The sequence below is a fragment of the Danio rerio genome, chromosome 13 (genome assembly GCF_049306965.1).
Source record: "Danio rerio strain Tuebingen ecotype United States chromosome 13, GRCz12tu, whole genome shotgun sequence".
Lineage (NCBI taxonomy): Eukaryota > Metazoa > Chordata > Actinopteri > Cypriniformes > Danionidae > Danio > Danio rerio.
The window spans coordinates 37,085,406-37,101,302 of record NC_133188.1 but is presented as its reverse complement, the minus strand read 5'-3'; the positions used below and the strand labels follow the sequence as shown (position 1 = coordinate 37,101,302).

The 15,897-nt window shown below is 34.4% G+C and overlaps 1 protein-coding gene across 1 annotated transcript; it reads left to right on the top strand.

Moving 5' to 3' along the window:
* Window positions 1–508: 508 nt before the first annotated feature.
* On the top strand, window positions 509–9,968 carry snx5 (sorting nexin 5). Its single transcript, NM_214769.1, is given in 13 exon segments — window positions 509–607; window positions 2,716–2,820; window positions 3,403–3,513; window positions 3,729–3,850; window positions 3,951–4,074; window positions 4,514–4,609; window positions 4,693–4,798; window positions 4,878–4,953; window positions 5,278–5,317; window positions 5,413–5,499; window positions 6,129–6,288; window positions 7,139–7,224; window positions 8,658–9,968. Coding segments are annotated over 13 exon segments (1,200 nt in total). The 5' UTR covers window positions 509–571; the 3' UTR covers window positions 8,709–9,968.
* Window positions 9,969–15,897: the final 5,929 nt, after the last annotated feature.

Sequence of the window (15,897 nt, the reverse complement as noted above, 5' to 3'; positions counted from 1 at the left end):
GAACTGTAGTTCAAATTTCATCAAAACAACGTTGAATTCTTTTACAAAAACTACATTTCCCACATTGCAAAATTTGATATAAGCCGCACAGTTTATTTTACTTTTACACAAAGTACACGTTTACTATATAACTATTGTATATCTGTTTATTGACTATCTAAAGCAACAAAGCCGTAAACCAACTATATTGAACTTTATCGATGTCTTTCAAACGGTTACTGCTATCTGGCGGTGAAAACAATCAATATCTATGGAAAACCTGTGACCCATTTACATCAAAATTCTTACAAGCAACGTTTCATTAAATATTTTACAGTTTTGTAAACTGGGTGTGTGGTATGTTTTAGTAAATCTTTTAGCGATTAATTGATTAAAAGAGTAAAACGTGAAAGCGACATTTGTTACAAGACTTTTATTTTGACATGATGGCAGAAAAAAAATATTCGAGCCGGATGTCCACAGTGACAGGCGAGAGGGAGGAAAGTGAGGAACGAGCTTGCTGCTGGAAAGTTAAAAGTGCAGTTTAATGTACAACCCAGAGCCGATAAAATAAGCGAAATATCTCCTGAACATGACGTCTATTTCAGAGGACAGCGATAAGGAGAAGGTGAGTGTTGTCATATCTTTCAATTACAGGGATAAAACGTAGAATTTTGAAACACTTGCTAGGCTGCCTAATAACCGCCCAGCTCCGCTTTGCACTTTTAGTGAGTAACCTTAGCTAATAATCATGTGCTTTTCGCTCTTCCTGGCTTAAACTCTATCAAGAACTCATTGTAAACATGTTGGAGTGATTTTGGTAACTACTACGTTAGTATTTGCATTTAATTAGTCAATAATTCAAGTTTATTTGGTAGAACGGTGTATTTGACAAAGACTCTTTTTTTTTTTTTTGTTACAATGATTTGGGGAAGTTCCTCCAGATGACAGATTTGGTATCAGATTATGATCCATGGGCTCAATTTGCATAGCATAGACAGCAGAGTAATGTAAATATATACTGCAAAAACAAAATCTTGCATTTTCACCAGAAAATAAAGAAGATACCCAGTAAAATGTCGTTCAGTATAAACAAAAGTTTATATTTCAAAACTTATTTTCAGTTATATTTAAAATCTTGAAACGATTGCTTATTAAGACTTAAGCATTACAGTGCAGCTTCAAAATGCTAATTAGTTGTAATTTAAACCTTTATGATTTGACTATCTTTGAAAATGTTTAGTTATTGAAAGTGATTTAGCTACTTAAAACACAATAAAATGTGATTACCTAGAGTTTTTAAATATTTAGAAAGTACAGGTCATGGTAATCTGTTACACTGGATGTTGTTTTTGTATGCCCCAAATTTTAGGATGTAAAATGTTTCAGCATACCAAAAAGGTTTTACTCTGGTTTATGTTTATGCAAGTAAGACAAGTGTGATGCTACTCGACAAGAGAACGCACCAATAACAGTCCATACACCATCCAATACTACTGTTTACATTTACATTTAGTCATTAAGCAGACGCTTTTATCCAAAGCGACTTACAAATGAGGACAAGGAAGCAATTTACACAACTATAAGAGCAACAATGAATAAGTGCTATAGGCAAGTTTCAGGTCTGTAAAGTCTAAGAAGGAAAGCATTAGTAATTTTTTTTTATTTTATTTTTTTGAGTACAGTTAGTGGTATATCCAGAGAGGCAGTTGCAGATTAGGAAGCGAAGTGGAGACTGAAGTGTTTATTGCTGGTACACGCAGCTGATATCAATTATCACAATAATATTGAATAATCATGAATCATACTCATGGCCATCAGTAACCGAAATACAACAAAATTGCTTAAAAGGCTTATAATGCGAAATAAAGATGAGTAAAAAGGATTACATGAATAAAAGACAGATAATGTAACCCCAAGCAATTTGATAAAATTCTATACAACCTCAGAGAGGTGCCATCATTTTCCTCTTCAAAGACTGGGGGGAGTCTGTTTCAGTCACATTGGTAAACTAACAAGTGTGTCTGAGAATGCCTGGCGATGTGCATTTATAATACGGCTGAGCTTCCGGTGTTTCAGCAAGAAACTCTCACCTTTATAGTCAAAATTTGGGTGCTGGCCAAAGGTCGGCCTATTAGCAGAAAGTAGAGTGAGCGGATCAGACCCCTTTCTTTGAAAGGTGCACATTCTGATTGCAAAGCACACATTTGAGGTTTGGAGTGTCAGCATGATTATCTAGAGTCAATATTCTAACTCCTGAAAACTGAAGAAAGTTAACCTTAAGGTCATGAGACCTTTCTCTACTCATTTGGTCATACTTGAGGGTCATTATTTTACTTCCTAAAATTTGGAGAAAGGTGTGAAGTTAACCTTAAACTCATGGGACCTTTCTCTGTTCATTTGGTTGTTCGTTGAGCGCAACTGGAAAAAAAAAATTAACCCATTTCTTACAGATGGCAATGTAACATTCTTCTTTGTGTGACATTTATTTTCACATATGTGATTTAAAACATTAAAGTAGACCAAAATGCATTCTATTGTATCTAAAATCATTTTTGTAAGTTTAATTATGTATGGGTTATGGAAAGGCTCATTTTGAAACTATTTATTTTAAATGTTTTCACTATTATTTTTCTCAAAAGCCAACTTTGCAGACTAATAACTATTGTGTTTTTTATGATTTGTCAACAACAATAAAAATTTCTTGTGTTTTTGTCAATTTCTTTGTTGGTATAGGCACGTTCTGTATCTGTTGACTTGAACAATGATGCATCTCTCCTCATTGATATTCCTGATGCCCTCTGTGAAAGGGACAAAGTCAAATTTACCGTCCACACCAAGGTGAGCCAACCTCAACCTCATATTTAATGATATTCAAATAACTCATCTAGGCATGGGATGATAACCGTTCTCAAAGTATACCATAGTTTGGAAAAGTCAATGTTTTAAATCCCCTAAAATTTTCTGCTATACTATTTCTATAGTATGTGTAGGATTTTTTATTTACTTTTTTTAGGACAACAGCATCTCCAGCAAAAAAAAAGATCCCCAAAGATGCTGTTTTAAATTGTAATGAAATCTGTGTTTTAGAAACTAATGAGTACAGCAGAAGTTAATGACTCATTTAAATTATTAAGTCTGACATGTTTACTGCTCCAAAATATTATAAATGTTTCTCAAAATTAAATATATTGTGTTCAAAGGGGAAAATGATTGTTATTTTTTTTTACTCAGACAAAAAACCTCTTAAAAAGAGCAGTAATCACAATACTGTGAAACCATCATATTTTTATCCAAGGTTATCATACAGAAACTTTATACCGGCCCATGCCTAAACTCATCACTTGTATATCTAATGACTAGTTTTTGACAGGCATTATGTCCTTGAGTCATATTCTCTATTTGCTCTTCACTTCCCCTCAGACCACACTTAGTTCCTTTCAGAAGCCGGACTTTTCTGTGCCACGACAGCATGAAGATTTCATCTGGCTCCATGATGCAATTGTGGAGACTGAGGAATATGCTGGCCTCATTGTAAGCTTAAAAACCATATTCCTATTGTCTAGATTTATAAAAGCTCATCATCAGGAACACAATGCAAGTGTCTGCCAATGATCAAACCACCAAGTGTCTCTGCTGATCCTCAGCCTGCATTGTAGAGAATTGGAATAGCCAAGTAGTCTTATATTGAATTGAATGGTTTTGCATTTTCAGTGCTTTCCTCTTTTCTCTCTTCCAATATTTCTCAGATCCCTCCTGCCCCACCAAAACCTGACTTTGAGGGTCCCCGAGAGAAGATGCATAAGCTGGGAGAAGGGGAGTCAAGCATGACAAAGGAGGAATATGCCAAAATGAAGCAGGAACTTGAGGCGTGAGTCTAACTCTGTAATAAACAAATTAATAAAAAAATAGTTATTTTTGCACATTAATAGCATTTAAATGTGTTTAATAAAGCCTGTGTGTTATTTTAGGGAATATCTTGCTGTTTTTAAGAAGACTGTGCAGGTTCATGAAGTGTTTCTTCAGCGACTTTCCTCCCATCCCAGCTTCAGCAAGGATAGAAACTTCCACATATTCCTGGAATATGACCAGGATGTGAGTATTCTGCTTTGTCCAAGCCAGGCCTATTCTTCTCAGACCAGGAAACAGAGAGACAGTGAGAGGGACTGTTGGCATTGCTTATTTCCTGCGAAGCTGCAATGTTGGCAGTTTAAATACAAATGGAGAGAGGTTGGAGGATGACTGCAGAAGATAAAGAGGGAGGGCATATTTTACTCAGAGAACCACTTCCTGCTTAGTTCAGCGTAAAAAAAAAAAGATTCATGACTGGACTATTGCTTAAAAAAACTTTAAAACTAAGCCTTAATCTGTAAGTCTTGTATTATTCAGATAAGTGTCTGTTATGCTGATAACAAAGACAAGTGACCTTTTTGGATCTGAGCCAGTGGTGATAAAGAGCACACACTATACTTCTGCATTCTGATTGGTTCATATTGTGCGTGACTCTGTAATCCTCTTCTCATTTGGGCTTTAGCTCAGCGTGAGGCGGAAAAATGCCAAGGAAATGTTTGGTGGTTTCTTTAAGAACATGGTGAAGACCGCTGATGAGGTCCTCATCTCAGGGGTCAAGGTTAGTGCATCATGCAGCTCTCTTTGGGGTGTTTTTAAAATCATCTCATGTCATAAAACACAAGTTTAAACTTTATTTTGCAGGAGGTTGATGAGTTCTTTGAACAGGAGAAGACTTTTCTGCTGGATTACTCTAATAAAATCAAAGATTCCACAGCTAAGGCTGAGAAAATGACCCGTTCACACAAAAGTGAGACCATGAAGCAATCGGCTGGATGCTTATCATTTATTGGTTAATACTGACTTTTATTTTCTTTTTCTTTTCTAAGATGTTGCTGATGATTATAACCACATTTCCGGGGCTCTGAACAGTGTTGCAGCTGACAACAACTCTGCCTTTAAAAAGTGAGAAATGTATTATATTTCATATATTTTACAGTGAAAACAGCATTTAAGTGAAGCAAAAATGTTGAATTATACAGAAAACAAAACAGCTTTGTGTGATCGAGGTTCAGTTTAAATATATTTTATAGTTACTTTTTTAACTTTCTTCATCAAATTGTATTATTTTCAGTTAGAAATGACAGTATTTTGGGGAATTTTAAAAGTATATTGAGAAGTCTTTTGAAATATCTTCAAATGTTTTTGTGGATTGTGACAGTTTAAATTTGAAGATGTAAGAATTTGCTCTTTTACTGCCTAATTTTTCATTTTCTTTCTCTTTTCCAGGCACTTGGAAAAATGTGTTGAAGTATTTGAAAAGCTTAGAGTGAGTATCTATGTAGGAGTTACATACAAACCAACTGTCACCATCTTCATAAGGTCTTAAGAAATGTGATGATGAGGTATGTGTGTGTTTTGCAGAAAGTCGAGGACAGGGTGGCATCAGATCAGGAGCTCAAGCTGACAGAATTGTTGAGATACTACACAAGAGACATCCAAGCTGCTAAGGTAAATATTTCACTCTTTGTTTTTGTACAGAGGCCATGTAATGTGATAATGTAACATGCATTAGATTGTATAAGTCAACTAAGTGCATTAGATATTACGTTTTACAGTGTTTTTTTCCAGAAAGAGTTCATTGTGGGATTTTTTTGCATACCAGACATTTGCAGAGAGCCTCCCAGTTTTACTAGCCATCTATTTTTTATGTCAGTCCATCAGACAAGCATGCTTATAAACAGATAGTTCACTCAAAATAAATCGTTTACTCTTCCAAATCTTTTAAATAATTGCTGAACAAATGAGATATTTTGAGGAATGTTGGCTATTAGTTTCCAAAATTATTCAAAATATACTTTTGTGTTCAACAGAAGAAAGAAAGATTGGAAATAATTGGAGGGTGGGCTGATTGATTTTTGGGTAAACTGTGCCTTTAATGCCTTTAAGTTCTTAAAGTGCACATTATTGGTCCCTACAGCAACAGAATCTATTTTTAATCCAATTATTTTATACAGTAGCCTATCTGTCACTGCATAAAGAGTATTTGCCTTTGGCTGGCCACCTTGGGTCATTGTTCACTAACAACACTTTGATTTAACCTGATTATATGTTGAGCAATTATGCATTCCATTCCCCAGGACCTGTTGTATAGACGTGCACGGGCACTTGCAGATTACGAGAATTCCAATAAAGCTCTCGACAAGGCACGTCTAAAAGGAAAAGATGTCCCACAGGCTGAGGAGAACCAGAAGCAGTGTCTTCAGAAGTTTGATAGGCTTTCAGAATCTGGCAAGAAAGGTGTGTTGTGCATTTAAAATCTTTATTATTTTATTTGACTGTCAAATAACCTTGATGAATTTCTGTGAGGGTTGAAGTTAATAGTATATGAAGAGTTAATGTAGACAGGGCTGGAAGCCAAAAGATTGTAGGTATGAATTCTCCAAGGGGTAGTTTATAAACCATCACTGTTGTGCTTAGCAAAGTGATTCATTGCAGAGAACTGTTAAATGAGACTGTTGGAGAGCTAATACAATAAATACAAAAAATACTACAATACAAAAAATACATGTTTTTTTTTATAGCTTTTCAGATAACTGTGTGTTATTTTAAACTAAAGGAGATTCTGTCATCAGGGTTCATTTTTCAAATTTCTTGTATATTACCTGTGGTTATTGTTTAATATTCAGTTTCACACTTTCGTTTCTAAACTTTCCTTGTATGTCCTTATACTCCAATATATAATGCTAGTATTATGGCTAGGACAAAGACACATATAATTGAGTACTTTATTATTGTGCATTAGAATATTTTACATTTACTATCTTTGCAGATTATAAATGTAACCACCCAATTGCCCCCCTCAAAAGTGTTTAAGACCTGTGGTGTTTCTCTTTATTGTATGAAACATGTGAATATGAGCACAATTGGGCTGTAACATTATAACACTGCATGGTTCACACCGCAATCTGCTTTAACATTGCAAAGATGATGCAATAATAACCCCAGGTCTAACCTTTCTTCTAAATTACAAGTGAGAAACAATTATCTATCTGGTTATTTATAATTTTGTTAACCCAGGGTTAAGCACAGTATAAAAAATCCTAACTTTTTTCCGTAAGTAACTTGCTCTCATTTATTATTTTTGTAGAGCTCACCAGCTTCAAGGCAAGACGTGTAGTAGCCTTTCGTAAGAACCTGATCGAGATGACTGAGCTGGAAATAAAACATGCCAAGGTGAGGATGATGATTTGTCACATGTATCAAGTCTCCATGGAAAAATCTGGTATTATTAGAGAAGTTAAAATTTGGGTGATTTCCTGATATGTCCCTAGTTTGATTCTCAATATTTAAATATATGCGTGTTAAACAAAAGTTATTGGTCACAAATGCTTTTTTCAGCAATGCTGTATTAAACTCATCATTGCTGATTAAAAGCACAACATTCTATATGTCAAAGAAAAAAAATCTATCATAGTTTTAAAGTATTGATTCGCAGAGTTATTTTCAAGAGTTATCATAAGAAATTGTTCTGGAGCACAAAATCAATTCCTAAGAATGGTTCCCAAAGGACCATCTGACAAAAAAACTGGAGTAATGATACTAAATTTCTGCTTTTGTACAGGAATAAATGACATATTTTAAAATATTTGCAAATAGAAACGTCATTTTAAATATTAATATACACAAAATATGCTAAATGTTTAATCAAATAATTGCAGCCTTGCTTTGTGTTAGAGACATCATTAAAAAAAACTTTTAACATTTTACTGATCATAAAATATTTCAACAAAAATTTTCAAAATATTAAGAAACAATACATATATACTGTATTAGCAACCAAACACCAATCAAAGAACACCCATCCTATCCCAACAGAGCTATACAAATATATACAGTTGAAGTCAGAATGAATAGCCCCCCTGAAGTATTATCCCCATTTATTTTTTCCCCAATTTCTGTTTAACGGAGAGATTTTTTTCAACACATTTCTTAAACATAATAGTTTTCTAATTTACTAATTTCTAATAACTGATTTATTTTATCTTTGCCTTGATGACAGTAATTAATATTTTGTTAGATATTTCTAGACGCTTCTATACACATTAAAGTGACATTTAAAGGCTTAACAAGGGTAATTAGGTTAACTAGGCAGGTTAGGGTAATTAGGCAAGTTATTGTATAACGATGGTTTGTTCTGTGACTATTGAAAAAATATATATCTAAAAGAGGCTAATAATTTTGTCCCTAAAATGTTTTTTTTTTTTTTTTAATTTAAAACTGCTTTTATTCTAGTCAAAATAAAACAATAAAAGACTTTCTCCGGAAGAAAAAATATTATCAGACATACTGTGAAAATTTCCTTGCTCTGTTCAACATCATTTGGGAAATATAATAAAAAAAAGAAAAGAAAAGGGGGGCTAATAATTCTGACTTCAAATGTACACCTATGCAAAAATTAATAATAATAATAGTGTACTATTAATAATAAAATACATTTATGACAGTTTAACATATTTACATTCCAACGAAAGTGAAATGTATATTAAAATAAGTCGAAAACATGATTTAAGTTTTTTCAAAATTACTTTAAAAATTAATTATTTTGTAGTAATCGTGGTCAACTTAGAAAATCAAGATTTTGTGTCTCTTCTGTTCTCTCACTACAGAACAGCATGTCCACTCTGCAGGGCAGCATTGAGCTGCTGAAAAGCAACTGACCCACACGATGATGACGTCGCTGCACCATCGTGAGCTCCTAGCATTGTTACCTGCCCATTAGAGTGAAACCTAAATGCACCTACTTCAGTTATCCCTAACGTGGTTCACTAACCACTTTAAAACATGAAAAAGAGCAACTGCAGTGTTTACACTTTGCCTCGTTTTTTCCTGCTTATGTTCTTTTTCACTGCCAGTACCATCTCATGAAATTAATGCAGTGATTACAACCTGAAAGCTCTCTAATATGTTCACTTATGAGTTGTTAAATCCCTGCATTAGCCGCCGTTTTTTACATATTCCAAGTTATGCAAATATTAGCTGATATATTCTATCTGAGATTATGCAGACACATAAAGTACCACTATGACAACAAGTGGATCATTTCAGTGATTTTTCTGCTGTTTTGACTGCAGTTTTGTACCTTTAAATGTGATTAATCTGCCTTTTTTCTGGCACACTGGAAAGCTGATGCGTACTAATCATAAACTATTAAACAAAACTTGACCTGTGATGAGAAACAGAGCAGTATATCAGAAGTGTTATGTGAAATGTAATGCTTCAGATATCTTTCCTCCTAATATTTTTTTGTTGATTTGAGATTCGTCCGAATGCATTACTCTGCATTACAGATTGCTGCACACAAATGTACGTTTCAAGAGAATGCTGACGTTAATTTACGATCACATTTTTTGCCAAATTACACTTCCTTTTACTTTAAATGAAAAGGACTGACTGATGTCCCCAGTTGTTGTGTGTGAAATGAGGTAAATAAGTGAGTATCAGTAGTAATAGTTCATCATATTGTTTATGGTTTACACAGTAATGAATAAGATGGTGCTTCCATTTATGTGTATGCAAGAAACTGTTTTCCTCAATTAAGCTACGTTTCCACAGAACTCATCCTTTTCTGAAAACTCAAGTTCAATTTGATACTTTCGACACCTTTTCTATTGGATATAAATCAGCGTTCCTTATTCAAATGTATTTTTTACTCCGCTAAATGTTGTTACTAAAACTCTAAGACTTGCTACATTTAAGTTCAGTGGACCAAAATATGTGTTAAGTTTGGTTTTGTGGAGTGCCACAAAAATATGTAACTGCTGTTCTGATTATGGAGATTATGTTTTGTAAAGCACTATTGCAATCACGTGCAACTCAGCGAAGATAAATTTTATAAATGACTGAAAAGATGGGACGTCATTTTCGTATGGATTACCCTTATTTTTATGAAAGCTTGCAATAAATGAAAATAAATATTCCCTGTTTTCCCATTTTGTGGCTCATTTACTGTCTGCTTTTTGTAATAAGTGGAGTGTTTGGCCTGAAATGCAGTTTGAATGGTTACAGACACTCTCATATAATCTCATTCATTCTTTGAGATTTGAGCATGTTCTCTCCAGAAGGTGGCAGTGCTCATGTATGTCGATGACATGCCAGTTTAGTTGCTTCTTGCCAGAAATTGTAAATATCGTACATCATAGCTGAGATAGTTTTAGAGACACTTGCAGCTAAAAAGATGCAGTAGTTCCTTGCTTATACATCATGGTTTATGATATTTTATAGATTCCCACACAGAGATTGAAATCATTTATAGGGATGAACAGACACATCAACTGCGCTGACTTCCTCATTGCCTTTAGCTAAAAGCATATTGATTGATGATTTTCCCCAGTGTCTTCCTTCTTCCTTGTATTTAAACAGGACTTGCTTTCCACGTTTGGACTTGTAGAGCTCATTGCATTTTTTTCCTTTTTTTATTTTGTTGACGATGAGAAGAGGAAGAGGTTACTTCTCTGTTATTTGATTATATTTCCGTCAGGCTTCGAACTTGGACCTCTCGGCCCTGTTTGTTGCTGATTAAATTTTCCCACAGACATAATAATAATAATTAAATGTTTGTCCGTAAATGAAGGTTGCCTATTTGTCTCACGAGGAAACAATTTTCTACCACATGTTGCTGTGGCATTGGTAAATGGCAGTTGGTGAGTTTGATTATAAAGAAGAGATTGTCCTCAGTAATTTTGACATCTTGACTTCTTGAGTTTTGTAACAGCAGGTCTGTTTTATCCATTAAGCTCATCATAGCGGTAAAGTGATGTATTGGACATCCTGTGACTCATCATGACGGTCCCATCCATAAATGTGAAATATCATGTTCTGACAAAATAATAATATTAGTAAGCTTTATGTGTTAAATCTATGACGAGCAAAGCTGGATTCTCATACAGGTTAGTTAAATGTTGTCATTGCAGCCAGGATGTGGGTCAGCTCTTCCAAACCACACAATAGATATGGTTCATGTCGGTCAGCAGTTGAGGTGGAAATGTTGTGGTTTTGCATTTGAATTGTACATAAGTGTAAAGTTCCTCATCTACTGTATATCTGCAGGCAGTCCAGTGACCACATTTTACAATCCACCATTTCTATTGTGTTTATAGCATAATTATGCTGGCTTGACAAAGCCATGTAGCCTACTAAATTCCTGTTTAAGCTGTCATCTTCTTCTGTGACAAACTTTTAAACTGTGTATCCCACTTGAATCTTCTAGACCTTTCAATTGTTCAATGACGTTTAAAGCAAAGCAGAGTTGTGATTTTTGTAAACCAGCCTTTTAAAATTAGCTTCTATAGAAACCCACAGCAACATGCTAAACAGGTACGTGATATGAAACATGATTAAATATTGGGCATGAGTTAAAATATATCAACATGCTAATTCATGTGTTAGCACAATGTTGAACATGCTAGAATAGAAATTTGTTAGCCATCCCTACTGGAAAAAAACTGCTTTAACCAGCCTATGATGGTTGGCTGGTTTTAGCTGGTGGACCAGCCTGGTTGTAGAGGGGTTTTGGCCATTTCCAGTCTGGTCTTAGCTGGTCAAGCTGGAAGATGACCAGCTAAAACCAGCTTGACCAGCGTAGGAGCCCAGCCAAAATGTCAACTCCAGCTTAAACCAGGCTGGTGACTGGTCAAGTTTTAAGTTTCAGCTGGTCTGAGCATATTTTTAATTAATGTTCAAATTTTAAACTGTCAGACTGGCTTTGCTAACCAAACACAAAGTGTTTACATCCATACCTGAATGGATACAATGTACAGATAATTAAGCTAAAAGCCAGTTTGGAGTACTTGGTTAAGATCAATAATCACATTTAGTGTTTAAATATTTTAGTATAATGACCCTTGACTGGTAACTTGTGTTGCAGTTTCACTTTTTTGTGTCAGACAGCTGTCAACATGTTATAATATGATTTCAATAGAAAATCTATTTCTATATATTAATTTATCTTGTTAGTAGACATATAAACAGTGTCGTATTGTGAGTCTGTTTTCAAAATAGTTCTCAAGAGTATGATTGGGGCCCTGAAAGGAGGTGCATACTGTATTTAGGCTGCATATATATTCTCCCTTACATACACAATACAACGTTGAGCAGCTGAGGCAGAAATATAAGACGTTAAATGGGTCATCCAATACAATTCCACCCTCTTTGCAGTCATACAAGACTTTCATTATGGTCTTACAATGCCATTAAATCTTTATATACTTCTGTCCTAGTTTCTTTTCAACCACAATCTAAAAATCATTTTACGGACCTACTTTCCTACAGAGTTTCAATATTGTCTCTGGATTGCCCAATCACATGTCAGAATTCTGGGTCAGAGTGTCTTGTCCTGTGTCAAATAACTTTACCTGCAAAACAGGAGACACAAGGGTAGAACGGGTCCCCCCACCTCACTGATGTTTGGTAAAGCATTGAAAAAAGCACTGTAAATATTCAAGTGTATTTTAGCCTCAGGTAAAATTTATGGATATAGCAACAGGGTTATTTTGGCAGTTAACTTATAAATTAAAAATTATTTGAGTTGATTTATAGTTTAACATTTATATTCATGTGGTGTGGAAGAAACTAGATCTTGAAATGAACAGAACAGTGAAGTTGACAGTAAGACAATATGAAAATGTTGAGATTTTTTGGACAGTTCACCCAATTATACCAATAGCATAAATCTGGCACAGCAGGCATTCATCCGACACTGACATACAGCATGTGGGACAAACATGGCCCTGGTTTGGCACAATACTTGTGCCAGATGTAAAATGTAGTATTTGGCCCAGATGTTAATAATTGATATGTAAGTTTGGCCTATCTTGACCCACATTTAAAATACATGTTTATAAAAACAAATTCTATCACTTGGGTGACTTAGAGAAAAAGCATGCCCATATCATGCCTAAAGTGCACTGATTCATGGGTTTATCTATTTCATTGCAGCCGTGACACACCAACAAATCTGACCCTGTTCAGGCTCAGTTATGGTGGATTATTAAATTGGCTGAGACTTGTTCTCCCCATGTTTGGGTGGGTATCATCCAGGTGGATGCTTCAGTATCCCCCACAAGTCCAAAAACGTGGTATAGGTGAATTGGGTAAGCTAAATTGTCCGTAGTGTATGTATGTGAATGTTTTCCAGTGATGGGTTGCAGCTGGTAGGGTTTCACTGCGTAAAACATATGCTGGATAAGTTGCCGGTTCATTCCGCTGTGTTGACCCCAGATTAATAAAGGTACTAAGCCAAAAAGAAAATGAACGTTCAGTGGTTAGCACTGTCGTCTCATAGCAAGAAGGTTGCTGGTTTGAGTCCCAGCTGGATGACATTTCTTTGTCGAGTTTGCATGTTCTCCCTGTGTATGAATAAGTTTGTATGGGTTGCCCAGTACTGGGTTGCATCTGGAATGGTATCCACATGTGTAAAACATATGCTGAAATAGTTGGCGGTTCATTCCGCTGTAGAAACCTCTAAAATAGAGGCTAAGCCAAAGGAAAATGAATGATTGAATGTTCTGCCGAAAAAAAATATCCCCTACACCTTCTCATGGGTGAGCAAATTAACAGCAAATTTTTATTTTTTATGAATTATCCCTTTAAATATTTTTTGAACAGTGTTTTTCGAACCAATGAAATTTGAAGATGGGCAGGACTACACAGATAATTAGTATACAAAAAGGGCTAAATTCATTATGAGAATTACCACTAGAATCACATTTATACTCAGTTATGTGAAGTATTGCACAGTGTTTTCTAAAGTCAGTGGAGGGCATCTGCTCTGGTCCTCTATGCTCAGTCTATTGAGACCAGAGTGGTGGTTTAGCATGAGTGTACTCTCAGTATCGCTTCAATAAACTCCATAAGCAGTGGTCTTAAAGAGACAGTTCACCCAAAACGAATTCTGTCATCATTTATTCAAACCTCTGAGAGTTTCTTTATTCTGTTGAACACGTGATCAGTTATTTTGAAAAATATGGTTAAAATGGCTAACCATTACTGGTTTCTAACATTCTTCAAAATATCTTCTTTTCCGTTTAACAGAAAAGAAATATCACAAAGGTTTGGATCCACTTGTAAATAGTGAATACAATTTTTGGGGGAACTCTCTCTTTATATAGACACAAACGAACAATAAAAATTAAGTATAAACATTTAATAAAATAAATAATTGATAAAAAAATAAAGTTAATAAAATAAAAATATAGCATAGAGTTTTTTTTATATAACTTCAATAAGCAGATCAGTTTATCCTCTTCTTCTTTTGACAAAGTAAGCGCAGCAGTTCTGTTTACTCTGAACTGACATCAAAGACTGCAGTAACAGCTGAGACTCTAGCATACAGTCATTTATAGCTTATATAATGTTCCATCTGTGCTCTATACAACAATGCAAAGGTCAAACAATGCAAAAAATTATGAGCTGTTTTCTCACTGTGTTTTGTGAATAATACATTTATAATATTTAAAAACATTACTAAATATGAAACAATTGTAACATTTAATATTTATTTTATTTTCATATGCATGAGTTCATCTATTAGGGTTAGGCAATATTCAGTAAGATTTAAATTAAAAAAGGTAAAATACTCCTTTGACAATTACATTTGTAGACCATGTGCTACCGCAGCTTTGACTTTCTCACTCACTATGCAAATAGACCACGTTGACTTGACCTCGAATGGCTGACCGATAAATGTGAGTCAGCAGTAAAACTACAGTCATGCCAGTTATTTCCATGCATATGGAAGCAGTTGTAAATCTTAATCCAAGCAATTATATATTTGTTGGCAGTGTTTTCTTCTTGTCATTCCTGCAGCTATACGAACATTTAAATATATTAAAAGGTGTTTGTTGATATTTATGTTTTATTTTTAATCATGCTTTTATCTTGTAGCTTGTGCAACATGTGATTATGCAATTTTAAAGAAGGAAATGAAGCATGGATAACACAATGCATATTGCTGCCACCTATCTGAGAATATATTAGGCTTATGCTGAAGTTTGTACTGCAATGAAACTAAAGGAATGACAGGACATTTCACCTGGTTATTAATTTTAAAGCACGTGTTAAAAGGTGTGAACTGACATAACAAATTCAGGTATATCTGCTTGACTCTATACTTTTTTACGCCCTTTTATTCAAGTTGTTGATGTACTTTCATTCTTTACACAATAAAGTAATTAATGTGGAATGCATATGACATGTATTAGACTTTTAAAAAGCTCGATGTTTTGAAGCCTCATTTATAGTATAAAAATCATTATAAAATAATTTAATATAAAATATTAATAATATATAAATATTTAAAACTTTCTACTAAATGTCGATGCCACATGTGCAGATGGAAACCACACCTACTGCTAAGCAAATGAATGTAACACCACACACACACCTAACAAAACACAGCCACACCAAGGAGTAACCTTGCAAAAGTAGTCTATGTTCTGTAAACAGCATCCTAACTGAGGGTAATGCCATAAGCTTAAGGCAAATAAAGATAAAGAATATAAATATTGACTTTTAAGATGTTTTTAATGAATGTCTACTTTAGCAATAAATAATTCACACCTTGATTTACACACTAATTGTAAAACAGCTTTTAGTCGGAGTATCTTACATGGTTTAGGATTTACAAACCTTAAAGTCTTAAAACTCTTTAAAAAACTACTGTTGAACCATACCAACCAACCACAAATCAATACAATTTTTTACTAGACTACAGTTTAAACGTGGTATTTATGGTAAATCGTTTTGCTGAAAGCTGTGGTTACTTGCCACACTTTTACTATAATAAAACCACATAAATATTTGTAGGTAAAGAGTCACTTTAGCTTAAATCAGACACAATTCCTTTATGCT